Source organism: Poromitra crassiceps (assembly GCF_964638095.1).
Source record: "Poromitra crassiceps genome assembly, chromosome: 30".
NCBI classification, from domain to species: domain Eukaryota; kingdom Metazoa; phylum Chordata; class Actinopteri; order Beryciformes; family Melamphaidae; genus Poromitra; species Poromitra crassiceps.
In genome coordinates, this window is record NC_139652.1 from 1,672,042 (window position 1) to 1,696,790 (window position 24,749).

At 43.8% G+C, this 24,749-nt stretch overlaps 1 protein-coding gene across 1 annotated transcript in view; it reads left to right on the top strand.

The window, feature by feature from the left end:
• Window positions 1–1,694: 1,694 nt before the first annotated feature.
• Window positions 1,695–24,749, top strand: part of zfc3h1 (zinc finger C3H1-type containing) — a gene marked incomplete at its 5' end in the record, with an annotated part of 57,312 nt that continues 34,257 nt past the window's right edge. The window contains 11 exons of the mRNA XM_083663072.1: window positions 1,695–2,220; window positions 3,063–3,494; window positions 5,366–5,628; window positions 6,714–7,001; window positions 7,996–8,287; window positions 9,085–9,290; window positions 19,239–19,362; window positions 20,231–20,331; window positions 20,959–21,150; window positions 22,621–22,785; window positions 23,946–24,083. Of these exons, the coding sequence (XP_083519198.1) occupies window positions 1,695–2,220; window positions 3,063–3,494; window positions 5,366–5,628; window positions 6,714–7,001; window positions 7,996–8,287; window positions 9,085–9,290; window positions 19,239–19,362; window positions 20,231–20,331; window positions 20,959–21,150; window positions 22,621–22,785; window positions 23,946–24,083 (2,727 nt within the window). The remainder of the gene's footprint in view (window positions 2,221–3,062; window positions 3,495–5,365; window positions 5,629–6,713; window positions 7,002–7,995; window positions 8,288–9,084; window positions 9,291–19,238; window positions 19,363–20,230; window positions 20,332–20,958; window positions 21,151–22,620; window positions 22,786–23,945; window positions 24,084–24,749) is intronic.

Here is a 24,749-nt window from a genome sequence, read left to right on the forward strand (position 1 = left end):
CTAAGGAGCCTAGCTAGTTAAACCTGTCTGTCTATGGTAAAAACAGCATCCAGTAAAACGTCCCGCTTACAAAACCTCTGCCAGTTGAACAATGAAGAAAATTCTAACTATGTATTTATTGATGTTATTCATTATGAATTGAATATATTAAATAACAAATACAACACTGAAATCACACACACACACACACACACACACACACACACACACACACACACACACACACACACACACACACACACACACACACAGAACTATGGACATTATGACTGGTAACTTGTTGAGCTCGGTCAATCAGGGATGCAAAGTCATGGATAGTGATTAGTGAAAAGGGTGACAGATTCCAGGGAAGACATAAAACCACTCAGAAACACCCCTGTTTTTGAATGAAAAAGGTGATTGTCACCTAAAGGCGACAAGTTGTATCCCTGGGTTCATGTTGTTGACGCAATTAAGGGAGGCTGATTTTAGGGCAAATTATAAACTTTTTTTTTACTTTTTTTTCTCGCTCGTTTTTTTTATTTTTTTTATTAACAATATAGATGTACAAAATATGTCAGACAGACAATAACACATCACCATACTTAAGAGCTATAAATAAACAGAAATGAATAAGACATAGAACAATACAATAAAATAATTCATGTTTACAAAGACAACTTGACATGTTAGATTAAAATAAAAATAAGGACAGACAAAATGACATTAGCAAAAATCAATTTACAGGGGTTACATCAAATATGTTTCGGTAATATTCTAAGAACCTGTTGCTTTTTTTATTGTTTACAAGAGCAAGCGAATTAAGCAATGAGTTGAACTCAATCAAAAAGATGGGGAAAGCCGGCCGAGTAGCCTACCTAAAAACTTCTGTTTATGAATAAAGAATTTTCCAAATAAAATAAAATAAATTACAACATAGCTTAGAGATTTGTTACTTGTATTGTCATAATAACAAATAACATCTTTAAGAGTAAAACAATGGGTAACATTAGTGAGATTCAAAACATGAGAATTTAAATCAGACCAGAATCGCATTGTTATATTACATTGGAAAAAAAGATGGATCCAAGTTTCATCAGCTTGTCCACAAAAGGAGCAAGAGCTATCAACATCCACATATCTGTGAATATCTGAATTTACTGGATAGATTTTGCCAATTATAAACTTCTCCTCGGGAAGAGCCTGCAGGTGACGCGAGGTTAGGGGCCAATATGACTGGAGTGCTGCTTTTTGCGCTACCGCAGCGCCTCTAGCGTCTGTTTACAAAAATGCATGAGGTTGTCGGTTCTTTCCTTCCACGCTCTTTGGTATTTCTCCTTTCTACATCGATTTTGCTTTTTACAGTACTTTGAGGAGTTCAATCCATTAACTCTCTGAAGACAAGAAATCTCATGTTATTTTCATTACTAGATATATTTAAATTAATAGCACAATTTTGTCTGCTTTGTTCTGCAGTTGGTTTTGTTCTTGCTCAACCTGTCATGTTCGCAAATATCTATTTCCGGTCTTGTTCGTCTGTGTATCGCGTCTCGCGATAGTGGCACGAGCCAGGGAGGAGTGAAGAAGACGAAGAACGTTAGCTGACATGAGCTAACCGGCTACCACAATTGATTAACTTGCAAACGGTATCAATTCCATAAATACGAACCAATGAGTTTAGTTTAGCGGTTAGCTAGGCTTTATTTCACTACAACATGGATTTGAGTTCAGTCAGTCGCTCGCCGAGGGAAGAAGGGGAGCTCGAAGACGGTGAGATCTGCGATGACGAGACCGAGGAGAATGTGCTGATCCCGCGGGGGGATGGTAGGCCTTCTTCACATCAACATCCACACATCATGCCGCCGTACCCCCCGCCAGACTTTCGCCTGCTTTTATACAACCACAGACCACCTCACCCCCACCACGGCCCGGGCTTCCCCGGCCCGAGCCACCGGCAGCAGTGCGGGCCTAGCGGGCCCGACCGGCCTGCTGCTCCCCTCCTGGGGCAGATCTCGCCGGGCGAGCCGAGCCCAAGATCGAACTTCTGGGAGCGGAGCCACGGCGCCCTGGGCCGGTTCAGGCACCGCTCCGGGCCGGACCGAGGGAGAGGCGGAGGCGGGGGCTGGAGCCGAGGAGGAGCCCGGGGAGCAGACGGGAACAGCAGCGGAAGACCTCCGCCCACAGGGCGCTACGGGCCCGGCGAGAGCCACGGCAACAAGGACTCTCCCACGAGAAAACAACGTATCCTTTTCTGTCATCTAGGGGCACTGATTTAATTAATTGATGAATTTGATTTGATTTCTCCAGGGCTCTGACGTGACAACATCTGATGTTGCTGCTCTACCCAACATAATGTTGCTATTAAAAGCTCTGGCTTGTGAGGCAGGTTGATTTACAGGCCTACTGGTTAACTGGTATCGTGTGTCTGCCAGCAGCCAGACTGTGACCAGTCATTATATGGTTCTCAACCTGGGGTCCTCAAGGCGGGGGTTCCAGGGGGGTCCCCAGAAAACTGATGAATTGTTCAAATTCATCAATATTTAATTTAGAAGAAGTGAACAGCATTACATACTGTAGTAGTAGCCTCAACGCGAGACTCATCAGGCATTCTTCCTTCAGAGTCTGGGGTGCGGACCCCCTATATCCACTGCAAGCCCTGCTAAGTGGCTGCACACGATATACACACGTTATGAATCACAATAAAACTGTACTCACCCACGAGACGATGTTGTTTTCTAGCATTTGGGTGCATTGGGCACTCACAAATAGTGCGTAGTTTCCGATACCCAGCCCTTATTCGCATGCTAGTACATGGGAATATGACTGACAGAATGAGAATATTTAATTTTAAAGTTAAGATGGCATCTAACATGTTTGGTAGTTTTCCAGGGTTTCTCATGGGTTTTGGAGAGGACTCTCAAATCAAAGTGAACATTGATGTTCTCAAGCGTCCCCATTATTTCCATCCTGAGTTGTTTTGATCAAAGCCCTGCATTGTACACCCCATAACCCATAACCTCCAACCTCTAAGAAGTTCAAGCCCATCTCTCCATGTTTCCACTTTCCTGAATGATTCGACTCAGAAAAGCAATCCGGAAGGAATCAGTCAAGAAAACCGGCGCACAGTGTTGCCAAATCAGAAAACGGTGTGGACGAGACCTTCGAGGACTTGCTGTCAAAGTATAAGCAGATCCAGCTCGAGCTGGAATGCATTCGCAAGGAGGAGTCCATGGCTCTCGAGCCCGACGGTTCCCCCGCCAGAGCCGAGGCACCAGAGAACACTGCCAGTATTCACGAAGCCAAAACAGTACCAGAAACAGCCAGTATTCAGAGTCCAGCTGCCACGGAGGAAGTGCTAGTTCTGGAGAAGGCAGAGAAAAAAGTGTTCCAGGCGTTCAACCTCAAACCTCTACGTCAGAAACTCCCCACGCCCGCCGAGCTGGACGCGTTGAAGAGGAAAGAGCTCGACCAGCCGATTGACGTTGACGGTGACCCAGCACCCGATGCTCCTAAAGGTTTGTTACTTACTAGTGACGGGACCAGGTGCTTCTCTCACAATACCATTTTTATACACCATTTGGGATTCATGATTCGATACCACCGTGATGCACTGTAATCAATACAAGTTCAATACCACCGTGATGCACTGTAATCAATACAAGTTCAATACCACCGTGATGCACTGTAATCAATACAAGTTCAATACCACCGTGATGCACTGTAATCAATACAAGTTCAATACCACCGTGATGCACTGTAATCAATACAAGTTCAATGATGCACTGTAATCAATACAAGTTCAATACCACCGTGATGCACTGTAATCAATACAAGTTCAATGATGCACTGTAATCAATACAAGTTCAATACCACCGTGATGCACTGTAATCAATACAAGTTCAATACCACCGTGATGCACTGTAATCAATACAAGTTCAATACCACCGTGATGCACTGTAATCAATACAAGTTCAATACCACCGTGATGCACTGTAATCAATACAAGTTCAATACCACCGTGATGCACTGTAATCAATACAAGTTCAATGACAACAAAGTCAGACTGCACAGAAATTATGTTTATTTCTGAGACACAACTCTTTCTAGTGCAGGGAAGCAAACTAGTCACCTTTAGGTGAGAGTCACCTTTTTGATCCCAAAATAGGGCACTTAAATGAATGATTTTGAGTGGTTTTGTATCTGTCCTGGTATCTGTCACCTTTTTTACTCTCCATGAGTTTGCATCCCTGTAGTGATGGCATTGGCTGCTAGATGTAAACAATTTCAAAATAATATACTTTGGATGGGGAGTTTGTGAAACTAATGGTGATGGTCTCAGTTGCGATTGCGACAGCAGAAAACCATGGACATAATGATTCCTTTTTCTGCCCCCGATATATTTGCATTTGCGACACATTGAATTTCAATGTATCGTCCCATCCATGATCCACCCCTATGTGTTACATATTACCAGGGAAAGAAATAGCCTTTTCTGACTTGAGGCCTCGTGGGCTCAGCTCGTCAAATTCACTCGTTACTTTGGCCGTTTTAACAGCCGACCAAGTTTCTAGAAATAGAATATCTCCAGAAATGAAATCACGCCTGGTCGTGACGCGTCACGTTATTATGGAACCCACATCTCTTTTAGCAAAAACACGCAATACTCAACATTCAAGCCCCAGGATCAGCCAGGCAGGCACCCATGCAGATTGTTCTGAGTGACGCAGCAGGTATTTTCATCTCGCCTCAATCTGATATTTGAGGCAAGGTGGTGGTAGGACGTGTAACGTCGTATAACAATGTTACATTAAGGAATGTACGTTAGCATCATGTATTATTTAGCAATGTCGGCTATCAAGATTAATGCAGTTGGTTAATGAAATCGCTATGACGCGTGGATGCAGAGTGTCTGGGAGATTTGTGCTATGTGTGAGAGCTAGGCCTGTTAATCTCCATGTCGATGCATGTCGATACAGCTCCAACAGTATTGCAGCTCCAAGTATTAAATCCTCAAATTTCTGTACTATTACTGCACATGGCTACTTTTTCATCAATTATTACAAGCAGTCAGATAAATATCAACTCCCTTTTTTACTTAGAAAGTGCTTTAAAATCTGAATGTCAACAGAAATTTAAACATAAACGATTCAACGATTCATCTGTCTTCGATTCGATTCACACGTCCGCATCGCGATGCATCGATTTATACGATTAATTTTGACACCCCTAGTGTGAGTCTGAGCTGGCCAATCCTGGGCGCCGGGCGTGTTTTGCCTCCAAGGCCTGTGGGATCCATAATAACATGGTCGTGACCCTGTGAAGCTTCATGAAGGCTCATAGGTCATCATCACTATATGACTTGCTTTGTTGTGTTCTGTCTCGTCAGACGATGAAGGAAGAGCAAAAGAAGAGGGAGCGGAGACGGAGGAAATGGCTGACAAGACGGAGGGAGTGGAGACCACGACAGAGAAGAAGCAGACGTGCGTGTGCTGCAGCACGGATCCAGAGAAGAAGCAGACGTGCGTGTGCTGCAGCACGGATCCAGAGGAGGAGGAAAGGAAAAAGTCGTGTGAATCATCTTGTGTCTGCTGCAGCGAATCATCCCCTTCCAGTGAGGAGTCAGCCAACTCCGTCAACTCCCCTGAGAAAGTAGGTCTAAAGTCTCGGCTGTGTTGGGCGTGTTGTGACAGAACGTCCGTGTTGACAGAGATACTTCTTTATGAAAATCAGCTGGTGCAGAACATGCCTTCTGATTGGCTAAGAGGCAGTTCTCCAGTGACATCATTTCATATTGTGCAATCAATGCATAGTTTCATCGAATGATCTGACTGCTCCATTATGCCCATAAAGCAACTGAACCTGCTTTACTGCTTAACTGTGCAAAGTCTTGTAAGCAGGAAGTTAGTTGGTGGTATTGTGTTTTTATTCTGGCGTTTGTATAACTCAATATGTTTTTGTCAGTAACTGCATTGGTAACTGTTGTATAAAGGCCATAATTCCTTAGAGCAGGGGTGCCCAAATTCTTTTCCATGAAGGGCCAAAACTCAATCTGGGTGGAGGGCCAAAAATAAACATTGTGGAATTACATTAAAATGTATTGTATTTTATAGAAAATGAACATTCTAAATCTAAAATAACATTTCAATATAATAATCTACTTTTTATCTGTTTGGTAATTGTAATAATTTGCAATTGGTTATATATATTTAAAAAAACATCTGCATTTGTGGGGAGCTTAAACATTTAATCAGTAAACACCCAGTTAAAAACAGTTGTATTTTCCACCTTTGTAATCAAGAGAGAAATTTGACTTACCGGTAATTCACAACTTGAAAAATCCTCAAGGTACTTTGAAAATCAGCTTTATTGTCCATCTTTTGTAAACAATTTGCCATGACAATTTGCAGGGATGCAATCTCAGGAGTGAACACAGTATCCGCAGCTACATTCAGACACTGTTTCACAAAGTCACCACATGAAAAAGCTCGTCCACCCTTTGCAATCAGTGCAGATATCTGATAACTTGCCCGAGTTGCATTCTGGATTTTAAAAATCCGGGAATTAAAAAAAAACATGTCGGACATGAGAAGTGATGCAATGTTGCACACGCCCACTAGTTTACTTTTATAGGTTCATCGGTTTGTTCACCCCCCCCCCCCCCCCCCCCAAATAAAAATGTCAGGTGGTCGTGACTGTTTGTAACAGATTGTACCTCTCTCTGCTCCCACACCCAGCCGATGACGAAGGGTAAAGTTGAGGAAGAGGAGATGTCGGAGATGCAGTTGCGTCTCCTGGCCTTGCAGTCAGCCAGCAAGAAGTGGCAGCAGAAGGAGCTGCAGGTGATGAAGCAGAGCAAGGACCGGATCACCAAGGCGTCCCAGGAGAAGAGCAAGGCCTCCCAGGAGAAGACCACCAAGGCCTCCCAGGAGAAGACCACCAAGGCCTCCCAGGAGAAGACCACCAAGGCGTCCCAGGAGAAGACCACCAAGGCGTCCCAGGAGAAGACCACCAAGGCGTCCCAGGTAGGGGTGGGACGATATGACAATTTCATGTTACGATTATCTTGTCCAAAATAATCACGATTAACGATACCGCGATACTCATCGAAATATGCTTAAAACGGTAATGGTACAGCTGTTAAAAATCCACCAAAACACACATCTCACGGCACCAAAAGACATGTTGTGCTTCGGGTACTCGCCACACCAGGAAATATGAATCCAAAATGCACACAATCACAAAGGAAAAGAGGTGGGCGGCCATGTTTGGAAAGTAGTGCGGGCGATCTCAGCATCATTACAGTCGGCTGCAGCAACATGGCGGGCGGCGACGGCCCGTCTGGGCGGTCTTATATAATGTCGCGCATAATGTTGGATTTAACCTCTCTGGGTAATACTAGGGGTGGGGGGGGAAATCGATACACCATAGTATCGCGATATTTTGCCTGACGATATTGTATCGATATTTGGATGCCAAGTATCGATATAAAAAAAAAATTGCAGGCCATGCCATGGCAGGCCACCGGGCATCTGCCCGAAGCGCCCGATGTTGCAGTCCGCACCTGCGGTGGCGTATTGAGTCCAGAGAAGCTTAATCATGTAGCCTACATGTGGGGCAAAAACAAAACAAAACAAAAAAACACTGCATGTTTTACTTCCGGTGAGGTCAAGGAAAAGGTAGGAAAAGGAGTTAGACAATATATCGAAATATCGCATCGGCGATATCGCAATACTATCGTATCGTGACTCAAGTATCGTTTTAGTATCGTATCGTGGGCATCTGGTGATTCCCACCCCTAGGTAATACTGAGTTTAGCTTATTGTTCTCTAAACAATCTATGCTGCATTAATATAGGCATAGCGCTTGTGTCTGTGTGTCACTTTTTTGGAGTGAATAGCCTATATGCCACGTGTTGCCAACTTAGCTCTCTCGGATAATCGATCTCTTCTCGGTTCTATCTCTTCTTGCCCCTGGCTAATTTCCTACTCCCAGGAGAAGAGCACCAAGGCCTCCCAGGAGAAGAGCAGTGTCTCCACCCCTGGGGCCTCTCCGTCCGGCAGACAGAGGGTCACCACCAGATCTGCTGCTGCTGCAGAGAGGACCAGGACCAGGTCCAAGCCAATTCAAGGGCCTGGTCCAAGTCCAAGGGAGCGGGACAGGCCCAAGGCCGGGGCCAGGCCTCCTGAGAGGGACCGGGAGAGGGCCAATGCCTTGGAGAGGGAGAGGCCCAAACCTGGCTCCAAGCCACCGATGGAGAGAGGCAGACCTCCAGCCAAGCCCCATGTAGCCAAGAAGATGATCAGTCCAGGTGAGAAGACTCCGACTGCCTCATAAGCGGATCCACTGCTCACTCACTCTCTTGATTCAATCTGAGGTTTCGTTTTTTGAGAAGAAGATGCCAGGATGATGTCATGAATTTCCTATTTTGTCATTTTAGGACCCCTTTCCTGCACAGTCTGGAAATATATTGAAAATTAATTTGATCATTTGAACTTCAGGCCATTTCCTTAAGTTTGCAGTTATTCATTCACAATCCGCCTTTACTGCAGTTGTACCACAATACTTATGGAGATATGGACTAAATATAATTTCATAAAGTTCTATCTAGTTTCTATTTTGTGAAGTAAAATGAGGCACAAGTAGTGCAGGAACTCTGTTACAGACAAATGCATTTCTCCATCCTTTCTGGCGGTGTAAGGATGTTCATTTTCATATTTAGGGATTTGGGACACTCCATTCTTATCACAATTGCTTGAATACTGAAACGTTTACATCCCCTGTTTGAAATTAAAATACTTAGCAATGTCCATTATCGATAATTAACTTTGACCCAAAACGCCTGGGAGTACCGTGCACACATCTTTTACGCCATCAAATCCCAGGCAGTACTAGTGCAATGCTCTTTCCAACTGAGTTACACAGGAGCAGAACCTCACCTCACCACCACTGTTGACTCATGTGACCCCCCCCCCCCCCCCTCCTCCTCTCGTGACCCCCCCTCCCCCTCGTGACCCCTCCCCCCCCCCCCCCCTTCCTTCTCGTGACCCCCCCCCCCCCCCCCTCTCTCTCTCTCTCGTGACCCCCCCCTGCCTCGTGACCCCCCAGGCTCGGCGGCCAAGCAGGCGTTCAGGAAGCAGCAGCTGCGGACGTGGAAGCAGCAGCGGGAGCAGGAGGAGGCGCGGCGTCAGGAGGAGGAGGAGCGCCGCAAACGCGAGGACGAAATCCGCAAGATCCGCGACCTGTCCAACCAGGACGAGCAGTACAACCGCTTCATGAAGCTGGTGGGAGGCAAGAGCCACGCCCGCAGTAAAGTAAGAAGGCTCATGTTCTTCATCGGTTATAAATCAGTCCAGTGTACCTATAGTCTACGCAGCTACTGATAATAGATCATGAGGATGAGAGGTTTCTATACAAGTTCAGCCAAAAAGTTCCAGTCAAGCAGCCATCTTGAGTGCATTCAGTGACAACATACGGTGTATTTCATTAGCCGTTACAACCTGCACTCCTGGACTTCCCCCCGGCAATTCCCATGGTGGAATAAGTGCTAACAAACAAACGGTGCTGAGGGGAAGTGAAGGAGGGCCTGTTGAATGAGTAATGAAATGCAGGCGAGAATCTGGCCCAACTATAGCAAATGACCCCAAAATGCAAAGGATTGTGGGTAAAAGGAGACGGGGTACATTTAATTCCAGAAGGCTAATCCCTACGGCCTACAACCCTACAACCTAATCCCTACGGCCTACAACCCTACAACCTAATCCCTACGGCCTACAACCCTACAACCTAATCCCTACGGCCTACAACCCTACAACCTAATCCCTACGGCCTACAACCCTACAACCTAATCCCTACGGCCTACAACCCTACAACCTAATCCCTACGGCCTACAACCCTACAACCTAATCCCTACGGCCTACAACCCTACAACCTAATCCCTACGGCCTACAACCCTACAACCTAATCCCTACAGCCTACAACCCTACAACCTAATCCCTACAGCCTACAACCCTACAACCTAATCCCTACAACCCTACAACCTAATCCCTACGGCCTACAACCCTACAACCTAATCCCTACAGCCTACAACCCTACAACCTAATCCCTACGGCCTACAACCCTACAACCTAATCCCTACAGCCTACAACCCTACAACCTAATCCCTACGGCCTACAACCCTACAACCTAATCCCTACAACCCTACAACCTAATCCCTACGGCCTACAACCCGTGAAGTCACTTCCCTTCATAGTGAAAACTCTGACACGGTGCAGGGGAGTAGGCTTTTCAAGGCATGCCCTCCACGTCATTTTTCAGTGTTGTCAACAGGATAAACTACTTTCACTGGCCATTTATTGGTTTCACAGTAAGTTATAAATCTACCGCATAACTTCCATAAGGAAACAAATTATTGTCATGTAACGATATGGTAACATTTCTTTTCATAAAGTTAATCTGCGCACGGTGCCCCTCTCCCTCCCTCTCTCAGTCAGCGTTAGACAGACACACACAGGCCTCTTCTAAACATGAAGTCTGGATCATGTCCGGCTAGCCAGAGCAGGATATTTTCCGGTTTTACCTTTCTAGACATGAGGAGTCTTTTAAAACATTAAATTAAAACAGTTAATTTTGTTGTGATGACAAAAAGTATGAGCAGATCTATTGCAATTTTCGTTTCGACGGAAATGTTGGGGATGGACGAATTAATAGATCTTTCCAATGAGTTTGGAAATTCTAAAGAAACAATAGTTAGTTTTCTTTGACTAAGATGAGACTAAAATACTTGACTAAAACATGACTAAATAAAAACAGGATGAGGTTGACTATGATTTAAAAACTAACAAGGACATTTGACACAGGACTAAGACTAAGACAAAATGAACATAACTGCCAGCAGGCCAGGATAGTTGTATGATGGCAGACTTCTACAGGATAGTTGTATGATGGGAGACTTCTACAGGATAGTTGTATGATGGCAGACTTCTACAGGATAGTTGTATGATGGCAGACTTCTACAGGATAGTTGTATGATGGGAGACTGCTACAGGATAGTTGTATGATGGGAGACTTCTACAGGATAGTTGTATGATAGGAGACTTCTACAGGATAGTTGTATGATAGGAGACTTCTACAGGATAGTTGTATGATGGGAGACTTCTACAGGATAGTTGTATGATGGGATACTTCTACAGGATAGTTGTATGATGGGAGACTTCTACAGGATAGTTGTATGATAGGAGACTTCTACAGGATAGTTGTATGATGGGAGACTTCTACAGGATAGTTGTATGATGGGAGACTTCTACAGGATAGTTGTATGATGGGAGACTTCTACAGGATAGTTGTATGATGGGAGACTTCTACAGGATAGTTGTATGATGGGAGACTTCTACAGGATAGTTGTATGATGGCAGACTTCTACAGGATAGTTGTTTGATGGGAGACTTCTACAGGATAGTTGTATGATGGCAGACTTCTACAGGATAGTTGTATGATGGGAGACTGCTACAGGATAGTTGTATGATGGGAGACTTCTACAGGATAGTTGTATGATGGGAGACTGCTACAGGATAGTTGTATGATGGGAGACTTCTACAGGATAGTTGTATGATGGGAGACTTCTACAGGATAGTTGTATGATAGGAGACTTCTACAGGATAGTTGTATGATGGCAGACTTCTACAGGATAGTTGTATTGATAGGAGACTTCTACAGGATAGTTGTCAGATGGGAGACTTCTACAGGATAGTTGTATTGATAGGAGACTTCTACAGGATAGTTGTATGATGGGAGACTTCTACAGGATAGTTGTATGATGGGAGACTTCTACAGGATAGTTGTATGATGGGAGACTTCTACAGGATAGTTGTATGATGGGAGACTTCTACAGGATAGTTGTATGATGGCAGACTTCTACAGGATAGTTGTATGATGGGAGACTTCTACAGGATAGTTGTATGATGGCAGACTTCTACAGGATAGTTGTATGATGGGAGACTGCTACAGGATAGTTGTATGATGGGAGACTTCTACAGGATAGTTGTATGATGGGAGACTGCTACAGGATAGTTGTATGATGGGAGACTTCTACAGGATAGTTGTATGATGGGAGACTTCTACAGGATAGTTGTATGATAGGAGACTTCTACAGGATAGTTGTATGATGGCAGACTTCTACAGGATAGTTGTATTGATAGGAGACTTCTACAGGATAGTTGTCAGATGGGAGACTTCTACAGGATAGTTGTATTGATAGGAGACTTCTACAGGATAGTTGTATGATGGCAGACTTCTACAGGATAGTTGTATGATGGGAGACTGCTACAGGATAGTTGTATGATGGGAGACTTCTACAGGATAGTTGTATGATGGGAGACTGCTACAGGATAGTTGTATGATGGGAGACTTCTACAGGATAGTTGTATGATGGGAGACTTCTACAGGATAGTTGTATGATAGGAGACTTCTACAGGATAGTTGTATGATGGCAGACTTCTACAGGATAGTTGTATTGATAGGAGACTTCTACAGGATAGTTGTCAGATGGGAGACTTCTACAGGATAGTTGTATTGATAGGAGACTTCTACAGGATAGTTGTATGATGGGAGACTTCTACAGGATAGTTGTATGATGGGAGACTTCTACAGGATAGTTGTATGATGGGAGACTTCTACAGGATAGTTGTATGATGGGAGACTTCTACAGGATAGTTGTATGATGGCAGACTTCTACAGGATAGTTGTATGATGGGAGACTTCTACAGGATAGTTGTATGATGGCAGACTTCTACAGGATAGTTGTATGATGGGAGACTGCTACAGGATAGTTGTATGATGGGAGACTTCTACAGGATAGTTGTATGATGGGAGACTTCTACAGGATAGTTGTATGATAGGAGACTTCTACAGGATAGTTGTATGATGGCAGACTTCTACAGGATAGTTGTATTGATAGGAGACTTCTACAGGATAGTTGTCAGATGGGAGACTTCTACAGGATAGTTGTATTGATAGGAGACTTCTACAGGATAGTTGTATGATGGCAGACTTCTACAGGATAGTTGTATGATGGGAGACTGCTACAGGATAGTTGTATGATGGGAGACTTCTACAGGATAGTTGTATGATGGGAGACTTCTACAGGATAGTTGTATGATGGCAGACTTCTACAGGATAGTTGTATGATGGGAGACTTCTACAGGATAGTTGTATGATGGGAGACTTCTACAGGATAGTTGTATGATGGCAGACTTCTACAGGATAGTTGTATGATGGGAGACTTCTACACGATAGTTGTATGATGGGAGACTTCTACAGGATAGTTGTATGATGGGAGACTTCTACAGGATAGTTGTATGATGGCAGACTTCTACAGGATAGTTGTATTGATAGGAGACTTCTACAGGATAGTTGTCAGATGGGAGACTTCTACAGGATAGTTGTATTGATAGGAGACTTCTACAGGATAGTTGTATGATGGCAGACTTCTACAGGATAGTTGTATGATAGGAGACTTCTACAGGATAGTTGTATTGATGGCAGACTTCTACAGGATAGTTGTATGATAGGAGACTTCTACAGGATAGTTGTATTGATAGGAGACTTCTACAGGATAGTTGTATGATGGGAGACTTCTACAGGATAGTTGTCAGATGGGAGACTTCTACAGGATAGTTGTATTGATAGGAGACTTCTACAGGATAGTTGTATGATGGGAGACTTCTACAGGATAGTTGTATTGATAGGAGACTTCTACAGGATAGTTGTATTGATAGGAGACTTCTACAGGAGAGTTGTATTGATAGGAGACTTCTACAGGATAGTTGTCAGATGGGAGACTTCTACAGGATAGTTGTCAGATGGGAGACTTCTACATGATAGTTGTATTGATAGGAGACTTCTACAGGATAGTTGTATTGATAGGAGACTTCTACAGGATAGTTGTATTGATAGGAGACTTCTACTTCTACAGGATAGTTGTATTGATAGGAGACTTCTACAGGATAGTTGTATTGATAGGAGACTTCTACAGGATAGTTGTCAGATGGGAGACTTCTACAGGATAGTTGTATTGATAGGAGACTTCTACAGGATAGTTGTATTGATAGGAGACTTCTACAGGATAGTTGTATTGATAGGAGACTTCTACAGGATAGTTGTATGATGGGAGACTTCTACAGGATAGTTGTATTGATAGGAGACTTCTACAGGATAGTTGTCAGATGGGAGACTTCTACAGGATAGTTGTATTGATAGGAGACTTCTACAGGATAGTTGTATGATGGCAGACTTCTACAGGATAGTTGTATGATGGGAGACTTCTACAGGATAGTTGTATTGATAGGAGACTTCTACAGGATAGTTGTATGATGGGAGACTTCTACAGGATAGTTGTATGATGGCAGACTTCTACAGGATAGTTGTATGATGGGAGACTTCTACAGGATAGTTGTATGATGGGAGACTTCTACAGGATAGTTGTATTGATAGGAGACTTCTACAGGATAGTTGTATGATGGCAGACTTCTACAGGATAGTTGTATGATGGGAGACTTCTACAGGATAGTTGTCAGATGGGAGACTTCTACAGGATAGTTGTATGATGGCAGACTTCTACAGGATAGTTGTATTGATAGGAGACTTCTACAGGAGAGTTGTATGATGGGAGACTTCTACAGGATAGTTGTATGATGGGAGACTTCTACAGGATAGTTGTATGATGGGAGACTTCTACAGGATAGTTGTATGATGGCAGACTTCTACAGGATAGTTGTATTGATAGGAGACTTCTACAGGAGAGTTGTATGATGGGAGACTTCTACAGGATTGTTGTATGATGGGAGACTTCTACAGGATAGTTGTATGATGGGAGACTTCTACAGGATAGTTGTATGATGGGAGACTTCTACAGGATAGTTGTATGATGGGAGACTTCTACAGGATAGTTGTATGATGGCAGACTTCTACAGGATAGTTGTATTGATAGGAGACTTCTACAGGATAGTTGTATGATGGGAGACTTCTACAGGATAGTTGTATGATGGCAGACTTCTACAGGATAGTTGTATGATGGCAGACTTCTACAGGATAGTTGTATTGATAGGAGACTTCTACAGGATAGTTGTATGATGGGAGACTGCTACAGGATAGTTGTATGATGGGAGACTTCTACAGGATAGTTGTATGATGGCAGACTTCTACAGGATAGTTGTATGATGGGAGACTTCTACAGGATAGTTGTATGATAGGAGACTTCTACAGGATAGTTGTATGATAGGAGACTTCTACAGGATAGTTGTATGATGGGAGACTTCTACAGGATAGTTGTATGATGGCAGACTTCTACAGGATAGTTGTATGATGGGAGACTTCTACAGGATAGTTGTATGATGGGAGACTTCTACAGGATAGTTGTATGATGGGAGACTTCTACAGGATAGTTGTATGATGGGAGACTTCTACAGGATAGTTGTATGATGGGAGACTTCTACAGGATAGTTGTATGATGGGAGACTTCTACAGGATAGTTGTATGATAGGAGACTTCTACAGGATAGTTGTATGATGGGAGACTTCTACAGGATAGTTGTATGATGGGAGACTTCTACAGGATAGTTGTATGATGGGAGACTTCTACAGGATAGTTGTATGATAGGAGACTTCTACAGGATAGTTGTATGATAGGAGACTTCTACAGGATAGTGGGAGACTTCTACAGGATAGTTGTATGATGGCAGACTTCTACAGGATAGTTGTATGATAGGAGACTTCTACAGGATAGTTGTATGATGGGAGACTTCTACAGGATAGTTGTATGATAGGAGACTTCTACAGGATAGTTGTATGATGGGAGACTTCTACAGGATAGTTGTATGATGGGAGACTTCTACAGGAGAGTTGTATGATGGGAGACTTCTACAGGATAGTTGTATGATGGCAGACTTCTACAGGATAGTTGTATGATGGGAGACTTCTACAGGATAGTTGTATGATGGGAGACTTCTACAGGAGAGTTGTATGATGGGAGACTTCTACAGGAGAGTTGTATGATGGGAGACTTCTACAGGAGAGTTGTATGATGGGAGACTTCTACAGGAGAGTTGTATGATAGGAGACTTCTACAGGATAGTTGTATGATGGGAGACTTCTACAGGATAGTTGTATGATGGGAGACTTCTACAGGATAGTTGTATGATGGGAGACTTCTACAGGAGAGTTGTATGATGGGAGACTTCTACAGGATAGTTGTATGATGGGAGACTTCTACAGGATAGTTGTATGATGGGAGACTTCTACAGGATAGTTGTATGATGGGAGACTTCTACAGGATAGTTGTATGATGGGAGACTTCTACAGGATAGTTGTATGATGGGAGACTTCTACAGGATAGTTGTATGATGGGAGACTTCTACAGGAGAGTTGTATGATGGCAGACTTCTACAGGATAGTTGTATGATGGGAGACTTCTACAGGATAGTTGTATGATGGGAGACTTCTACAGGAGAGTTGTATGATGGGAGACTTCTACAGGAGAGTTGTATGATGGGAGACTTCTACAGGATAGTTGTATGATGGCAGACTTCTACAGGATAGTTGTATTGATAGGAGACTTCTACAGGATAGTTGTATGATGGGAGACTTCTACAGGATAGTTGTATGATGGCAGACTTCTACAGGATAGTTGTATGATGGCAGACTTCTACAGGATAGTTGTATTGATAGGAGACTTCTACAGGATAGTTGTATGATGGGAGACTGCTACAGGATAGTTGTATGATGGGAGACTTCTACAGGATAGTTGTATGATGGCAGACTTCTACAGGATAGTTGTATGATGGGAGACTTCTACAGGATAGTTGTATGATAGGAGACTTCTACAGGATAGTTGTATGATAGGAGACTTCTACAGGATAGTTGTATGATGGGAGACTTCTACAGGATAGTTGTATGATGGCAGACTTCTACAGGATAGTTGTATGATGGGAGACTTCTACAGGATAGTTGTATGATGGGAGACTTCTACAGGATAGTTGTATGATGGGAGACTTCTACAGGATAGTTGTATGATGGGAGACTTCTACAGGATAGTTGTATGATGGGAGACTTCTACAGGATAGTTGTATGATGGGAGACTTCTACAGGATAGTTGTATGATAGGAGACTTCTACAGGATAGTTGTATGATGGGAGACTTCTACAGGATAGTTGTATGATGGGAGACTTCTACAGGATAGTTGTATGATGGGAGACTTCTACAGGATAGTTGTATGATAGGAGACTTCTACAGGATAGTTGTATGATAGGAGACTTCTACAGGATAGTGGGAGACTTCTACAGGATAGTTGTATGATGGCAGACTTCTACAGGATAGTTGTATGATAGGAGACTTCTACAGGATAGTTGTATGATGGGAGACTTCTACAGGATAGTTGTATGATAGGAGACTTCTACAGGATAGTTGTATGATGGGAGACTTCTACAGGATAGTTGTATGATGGGAGACTTCTACAGGAGAGTTGTATGATGGGAGACTTCTACAGGATAGTTGTATGATGGCAGACTTCTACAGGATAGTTGTATGATGGGAGACTTCTACAGGATAGTTGTATGATGGGAGACTTCTACAGGAGAGTTGTATGATGGGAGACTTCTACAGGAGAGTTGTATGATGGGAGACTTCTACAGGAGAGTTGTATGATGGGAGACTTCTACAGGAGAGTTGTATGATAGGAGACTTCTACAGGATAGTTGTATGATGGGAGACTTCTACAGGATAGTTGTATGATGGGAGACTTCTACAGGATAGTTGTATGATGGGAGACTTCTACAGGAGAGTTGTATGATGGGAGACTTCTACAGGATAGTTGTATGATGGGAGACTTCTACAGGATAGTTGTATGATGGGAGACTTCTACAGGATAGTTGTATGATGGGAGACTTCTACAGGATAGTTGTATGATGGGAGACTTCTACAGGATAGTTGTATGATGGGAGACTTCTACAGGATAGTTGTATGATGGGAGACTTCTACAGGATAGTTGTATGATGGGAGACTTCTACAGGAGAGTTGTATGATGGCAGACTTCTACAGGATAGTTGTATGATGGGAGACTTCTACAGGATAGTTGTATGATGGCAGACTTCTACAGGAGAGTTGTATGATGGGAGACTTCTACAGGAGAGTTGTATGATGGGAGACTTCTACAGGAGAGTTGTATGATGCGCAGAGTGCGTGCGCCCTCCTCGGAGCCCCGCCTCCAGCGCCTGCGCGAAGAGTATGCCAGAAGCTTAAAGGGCATGGTGCAGGTTGGAGACCACATTGCATTAATATGTGGAAGGGGTATATAGCAATGGGATTTGGGGGAAAAAAACTTTTTTTCAATCACACATAGCTGCGTTTAGACTAGTTTTTGTAACCAGCAGGGGGCACTGGTCCATTTAATCAAACTACCTTTTGTGATGTCACAGGGATGCAAAATAGTCACCTTTAGGTGACAGTCACATTTTTCAGGCCAAAATATGAGGATTTCTGAGTGGTTTTATGTCTGACCTGGTACCTGTCACCTTTTTTCACTCTCCATGACTTTGCATCCCTGTGTCAGCCCCAGCAGAACATTCTCCTCTTGTGATGTCACTCCTGTTGTTATGTCACACACCCATTTATAAAATGCCACCTTTTCCTCCATATTTATACCCTGGGGGCCTGTGGGGGGGGGGGGTCTTTGTCTTTTTGGAGTGTTTTCACTCATGAGCCCAAAATGTCAATTCAGATTTTTTTTTTATACCTGCACCATGCTCTTTAAGCTTACCTCGCGTCACCAGGCTCTCTCAAAGGAGAGCCTGGTGACGCGTTACTACAGGCAGGAAGTCCTGCCCCGTCTTCCTGTGGATCTTCTGCTTTGTGTGCCACAGTGTTTTCCTTCCCCGATTTGACCTTTTTGACCGGTGTGTCAGGCGGCGATGCCATTATTTGGTTTCAGTTGTTTGTTTCTTTAGCTTGTTGGGTAGCTAGATACTCACGTTGAGTGAGTATCCACTCAACATGAGTACTCACTCAACTGAACAGCTATGGAGTATCCATCCATAGCTGTTCAGTTGAGTGAGTACTCACTCAACTGAACAGCTATGGATGGATCCTTCATAGCTGTTCAGTTGAGTGAGTACTCACTCAACTGAACAGCTATGAAGGATCCATCCATAGCCGGATGACACAGAACCAGGTTCTTCCACCCAGACTAGTCTAAGCTGTGTGTTTGTGCTTCAGTCCACAGACCGGGAACACAGGAAGTCAACGGGCAAACAAGGCCTGGACGCATCAGGGAACCTCTACCAGTATGACAACTATGATGAGGTCGCCATGGATACAGACAGCGAGACCAATTCACCAGGTGAGCAACCGGCTTACACCTTAAGAGTTTTTATATATATATATTATGTGTATATATATATATATATATATATATATATATATATATATATATATACACACACAGATCCTTTCAAAAAAAATTGAATATCTTGGAATAGTCATGGTGCACCGAGGCAGTAATTAAAGCAAAAGGATTCCCGACCAAGTATTGAGTGCAGGCATGAATATAACTTTTCAGAAGATCAATCAAAATACCGGTTTTTGATTGGCTTTATGTGATATTTAATTTCTTGAAATACTGTTTTGGGGGTTTTTATGAGCTGGAAGCCAGACTTATGCAAAGTTAAACAAATAAATACTTGAAATACTTTACTTTGTGTGTAATGAATCTATCATCTACGAAAGTTTCACTTTTCACTATATATATTTTCACTATATATATTATATATATATATATATATATATATATATATATATATATATATATATATATATATATATTATATATATGCAGATCCTATATATATATATATATATATATTCCCCCACGGGTGAAATTGATAAATCACTGATGGAACAGAAAACATAACACATTGTGCAGGAGAGATAAAAAAAAAACAAGGAATTTAATAATAATAATAACTTGGATTTATATAGCGCCTCATTTGCTGCAGTCGGAGACTTAATTGAAGAGGATGACAATTAAATGTGAAGAGACACAATTTCACAGCACATCGCCTGCATGAGTTATTTAAGAAATAGATTGTATAGATAATTTTTCTTTAATAACTTTTGTTTTGACTGATTAACTGATAGTATTATTAATCGGTAACGTTATAACTGTCATAGTGTGAGTGAACCCTGAAATCCCTGCTTCTTTCCCCCAGTCCCTTCACCAACACACAATCCATTTGTAGCCGAGGGTCCAGGATGTGTTTCTCAGGTGCCTCTCGCTCTCTACCCGACGGACTCCCCTCAGTTTGGAATGGTAATGTCAATTCAAACAGTGTGATTTGATCAGGACAACTATTCCAATATATACATTAAACAAACCACTTGTTTAACAATTAAAACAATTCTTTAAATCTTTAATTATCGGTAATAATTTTACTTTTAGCTAACATTTTGTTGAGGTAGGGCTGCACAGTTATGGCTAAAATGATAATCGTGTTATTTTGCATTCTGATCATGATTATTTATCATCAGTTTTAGTCTGATTATGCAGGAAACAATATTAGTGTTTAATTTAGTTTGTTTTATTTAATTGAGTTTTGGCATCTTACAGCATCTTTTATTTAATTATTGGGTTTTGGCATCTTAGATCAACATCCTTAATGTTTTCCAACTATAGTGGATCTCTTAAATAATTTATAATCAAATGTTCCAATGTTGATATGCCTTGATATGATTGTCAATTGTAGAGCCAAAAATAATGAATCATTATTTCTTCAGCAAATCATCAATTGTTGGGTAGATGTCAGATTTTTCACTCTCAACAGCACTTTACCCAAGAGTTGCAGTTTGCTGTAGATGAGAATAAAAGGAACAGAACACATTAACAGTGACTATGTAATACTGACTCCACTCTTCTCGCTGTGTGTTTGACCCGGTGCAGGACTTCGCTCAGCCTTTCCTGTCCTCCGTGCTGTCCGGGGTTCCCCCCCCACCGCCGCCCCTCCCGCCTCCTCCTCCAGACGAGATGGAGCAGCCTCCCAAACCGCCCTTCGCAGACGAGGAAGAGGAGGAGGAGATGCTGCTCAGGGAGACCTGCCTCATGTCCATGACCCACAAGAGGGTGGTGCCAGAGGTGTGTGTTCAATATAGCAAACCTGAATATTGACTCTGGTGTGGGTCGTGTGGCATGGTCACAGCTCCTCCACTGACCTAATCATGTCGTTTTTCAGACAACCATGCTAAACCGAGCCAATTTTCCTGTTGGACAACTAACAGTCGTTAACGCATGTTCTTGTCAGACACTTGAACTAGTGATTGAGCCTTAAAGATGACATGAAATGAAATCTCAGGGTCTGTGATGACGTATCCGAGTGAAAACAAGCATTGCTTTGACTGGAACACGGTCGAGAGGCGGGTCATAGCGTGTTTTTTTTAGGCTTCCCGTACAGCGCGGATCTTCCGCCCGGGACTTCTACTTGCGCGCAGCGGTGCCTTTTAAAAACATACATTACGTGGCTTTCATTTTGAATGCTGAAGGTCAAAATTCTGATATATTCACCAGCGTTCAGGACCGGAACTCTGATATTCGCCGGTACAACAACGGAACAACACTGCATAGAGGCGGAAGTCCCGGGCGGAAGATTCTCACTGTACAGGAAGCCTCAAAAAAATGTTCGGCTGTCCCAGAGTCTACTTACGTCCCTAAATAGACTCTGGGCTACCTGACATTGTAGCATGTTTCCAGCTTAAAGGTCTCATTATATTCGAGCGAGGCGGTCGTGCGGACCTCATGCTGGGGCAGATGCTTTTATACTCAGAATGGCAGCCAAGTGATCAGCATGTTATTGTACAATGGTAATAGTGAGAACAGCTATTACGCTATTATGTGCAGTACTGAGTGCGCTTTCACTCTCAAACGACCGTATATCAGCACATGAATGAATCACCAAACTTGTTTTTACTGAATAGCTGTTTCAGTTCTCAGCCCTGATAGCCTACTCTGTGCTGCTTTTAATCTCTCTCAACACAACACATTGAAATGACTAAAAACGAACAGTTGCAAATCAATGTTTAGCCTACCACATGGGTCAAGAAATGGGGTGATCAACGAACTGGCGTGCTCAACCCAACGTTTTAAAGATGGTTACTGGGTGCCGATCCAAACATCTAAAAAATTAAATCAAAAACAGCACTCACAGATGTCTATAAAGTTTAAACTTTTAATGCGCACAACTGCTGCTGTGCGCATTAAAAGTTTAAACTTTATAGACATCTGTGAGTGCTGTTTTTGATTTAATTTTCAAGAAATGGGGTGAAAACACAGCTCAGTGGCTCGAAAGTGTCCATGTTTGGAGAGAAGCCGTGCGGAGGTTGCGCTGTGAGAAAAATCTTCAGGTACGCGCTGTGCGGCTGCGGGGGTCGCGCCCAACACATTGACGTCATTTGACGCTCGCGCCCCTCGCTCCTCCCCCGTGCCTACCGCGGCATGGCAACGATAAAACAGTCTTTTCGACTGCTGCTGCTGATGTATAATTTCAGCAAAGCCTTTCTCCAGACGTCACACGTCCCCTGTGTCACCCTGTATGTTGATCTGTCTCTGTAGGAGAAGACGAGCACCAGCGGCCCACCCTCTCCCAGCCCACAGATCACTGTGTCTGTCCAGCTGCCGCCCAGGGGCAACCTGAGCACGGTCAGCCTGAACACTGTGGTCCAGTCACGCGGCAAGAAGTTCACCAGAGGCCATCACGTCCCCAGAACCCCTCTTGTGGTAAGAACCTGAGAGCCCCATGCTAAATGCAGACGTACCAGAATAACCAGGGTGGGGAATTTAACACCAGGCTGTACTCTTAACAGCTACTTTGGCAGGTAATTGTCCATGATGCGAAGGTCCAATTCTATTCTAAAGATCTGATTGGATGACAGAATAGTGAAACAGGTTGGTGAATTCTGGGATTTACCTGGCCCCATAATGTTCCTCTGTGATCCACTCTAAACCAGCGTCACACGGCGTCCCATAAGGGAATTGGGGAGGTTGAGCTGTTAAAATGCTCTCCTACCCGTCTCTGATGTCCGATCGCAGATCCGAAGATGTAATAATCGGAAACCAGTAGTTTAGCTGGAGGTGTTAAAATGATATTCCTGCATGAAACAACTGTTTAAAAGCAGTCTTTCCACAGCCTCTGCCGAATTTAGGAGAGGAGAAGCCTTAGGGCAATTACGTCAGGTCACCCCGATCCCACGTCAAACAGCATAGCTGTGGCCGGCCCAAATTCTTGAAACAGAGAAACAGAGCCCACATTGCCAAATGTATAGATATACTGTATATAGATAATTCTACATTTATTTGATATGATAACCCTAAGAAAGAATGCTGACATCCCAGTTTACTTGTCATGGAGATTTGGCCAAAGAGAACAATCTAGGGGAGTGATACTCAACTTGCCAGATACCGGTATATGGTGAGTTTCAACCCCCATTTGGTGCTCCAAAGGGCCACCAACCTGGCAACCACGCAGTTTGTTTGACACCGCAGTAAGGGAATGGTTTTGACATGATTGTATTATTTCTATCAGCTGCGAGCCGCCAATGAAAGAGTCTAGAGCCGCCATCGTCTCGCGAGCCGCGCAAAGAAGATCTAGGTTCTAATTCAAAGTTTGACTGAACTCCAGCTAAATTGTCAAATATGGCCACCAGCTTGACGCCCAGGCACTTAGAAGTGGCCAAGTTGAGTATTCCTGATCTAAGGAAACCCCAAGGCTTTGCTTAGGCGTCACATTGCATAGCTGGTTAAAACATCGGAGAAAATGAAGTTTGTGTGTCTTGATTGTGTGTGTGTGTGTGTGTGTGTGTGTGTGTGTGTGTGTGTGTGTGTGTGTGTGTGTGTGTGTGTGTGTGTGTGCGCGTGCGTGCGTGTGTGTGTTCTCCCAGCTGCCCAGGCACAAGGCGGTCGTGGTGTCGCTCAATGATTCAGATGACAGCGACTCGGACATGGACACCTGCAGCTCCTCACAGACGGTGTTCGGAGGACTGGAGTTCATGATCAAAGAGGCCAGGAGGACTGTGGAGGTGGGTGGCACTTTGGCATGGAAAGTTACAGAAGGCTCTTTCACACACAGATCGCGCAAAAATTGCTGTTTAGGAGTCCCGCAAAGCTCGCACCCTCGCCACAGAAATTGCTTTCACACAGAGCCAAGCAGCACGGCCACATTCCCGTGCTGCTGTGTACTTTCAGGTGAAATCCCCCGCTCCCGCATTGAAAGGCGAGCGGAGGGATTTCCTGCTCCTCCTAGCCCAAATGAATATTTTCATAGGTTAGTGTAGCCTGGCTACTGTATGATGAACAAATTCATTCAACAACAAGGCTTCCCTCCTTCTCCTAGTCCACTGAGCAGGGAGGATAGGTGCATGGTGCATGGTGCATGGTGCATGGTGCTCCTCTGGTCGGTCGGGGCGCCTGTTCGGGGCCGAATGGAACTGGTGGGAATAACGTGATCCTCCCACGTGCTACAACCTGCCGGGGAAGCTCCCCGCTGTCAGGTGAAAAGAAGCGGCTGGCAACTGCGCATGTGCCAGAGGAAGCATGGTGCTAGTCTACGGCTCTCACCAGATCGGCAGAGGGGGGTGGAGCAGCGACCGGGGCCAGCAGGAGGAAATTGGCCAAGTACAATTGGGGAGAAGATGGGGGGGAAACCAGAGAGAGGAAAAAACACAAGGACGCCGAAATGAAACTGC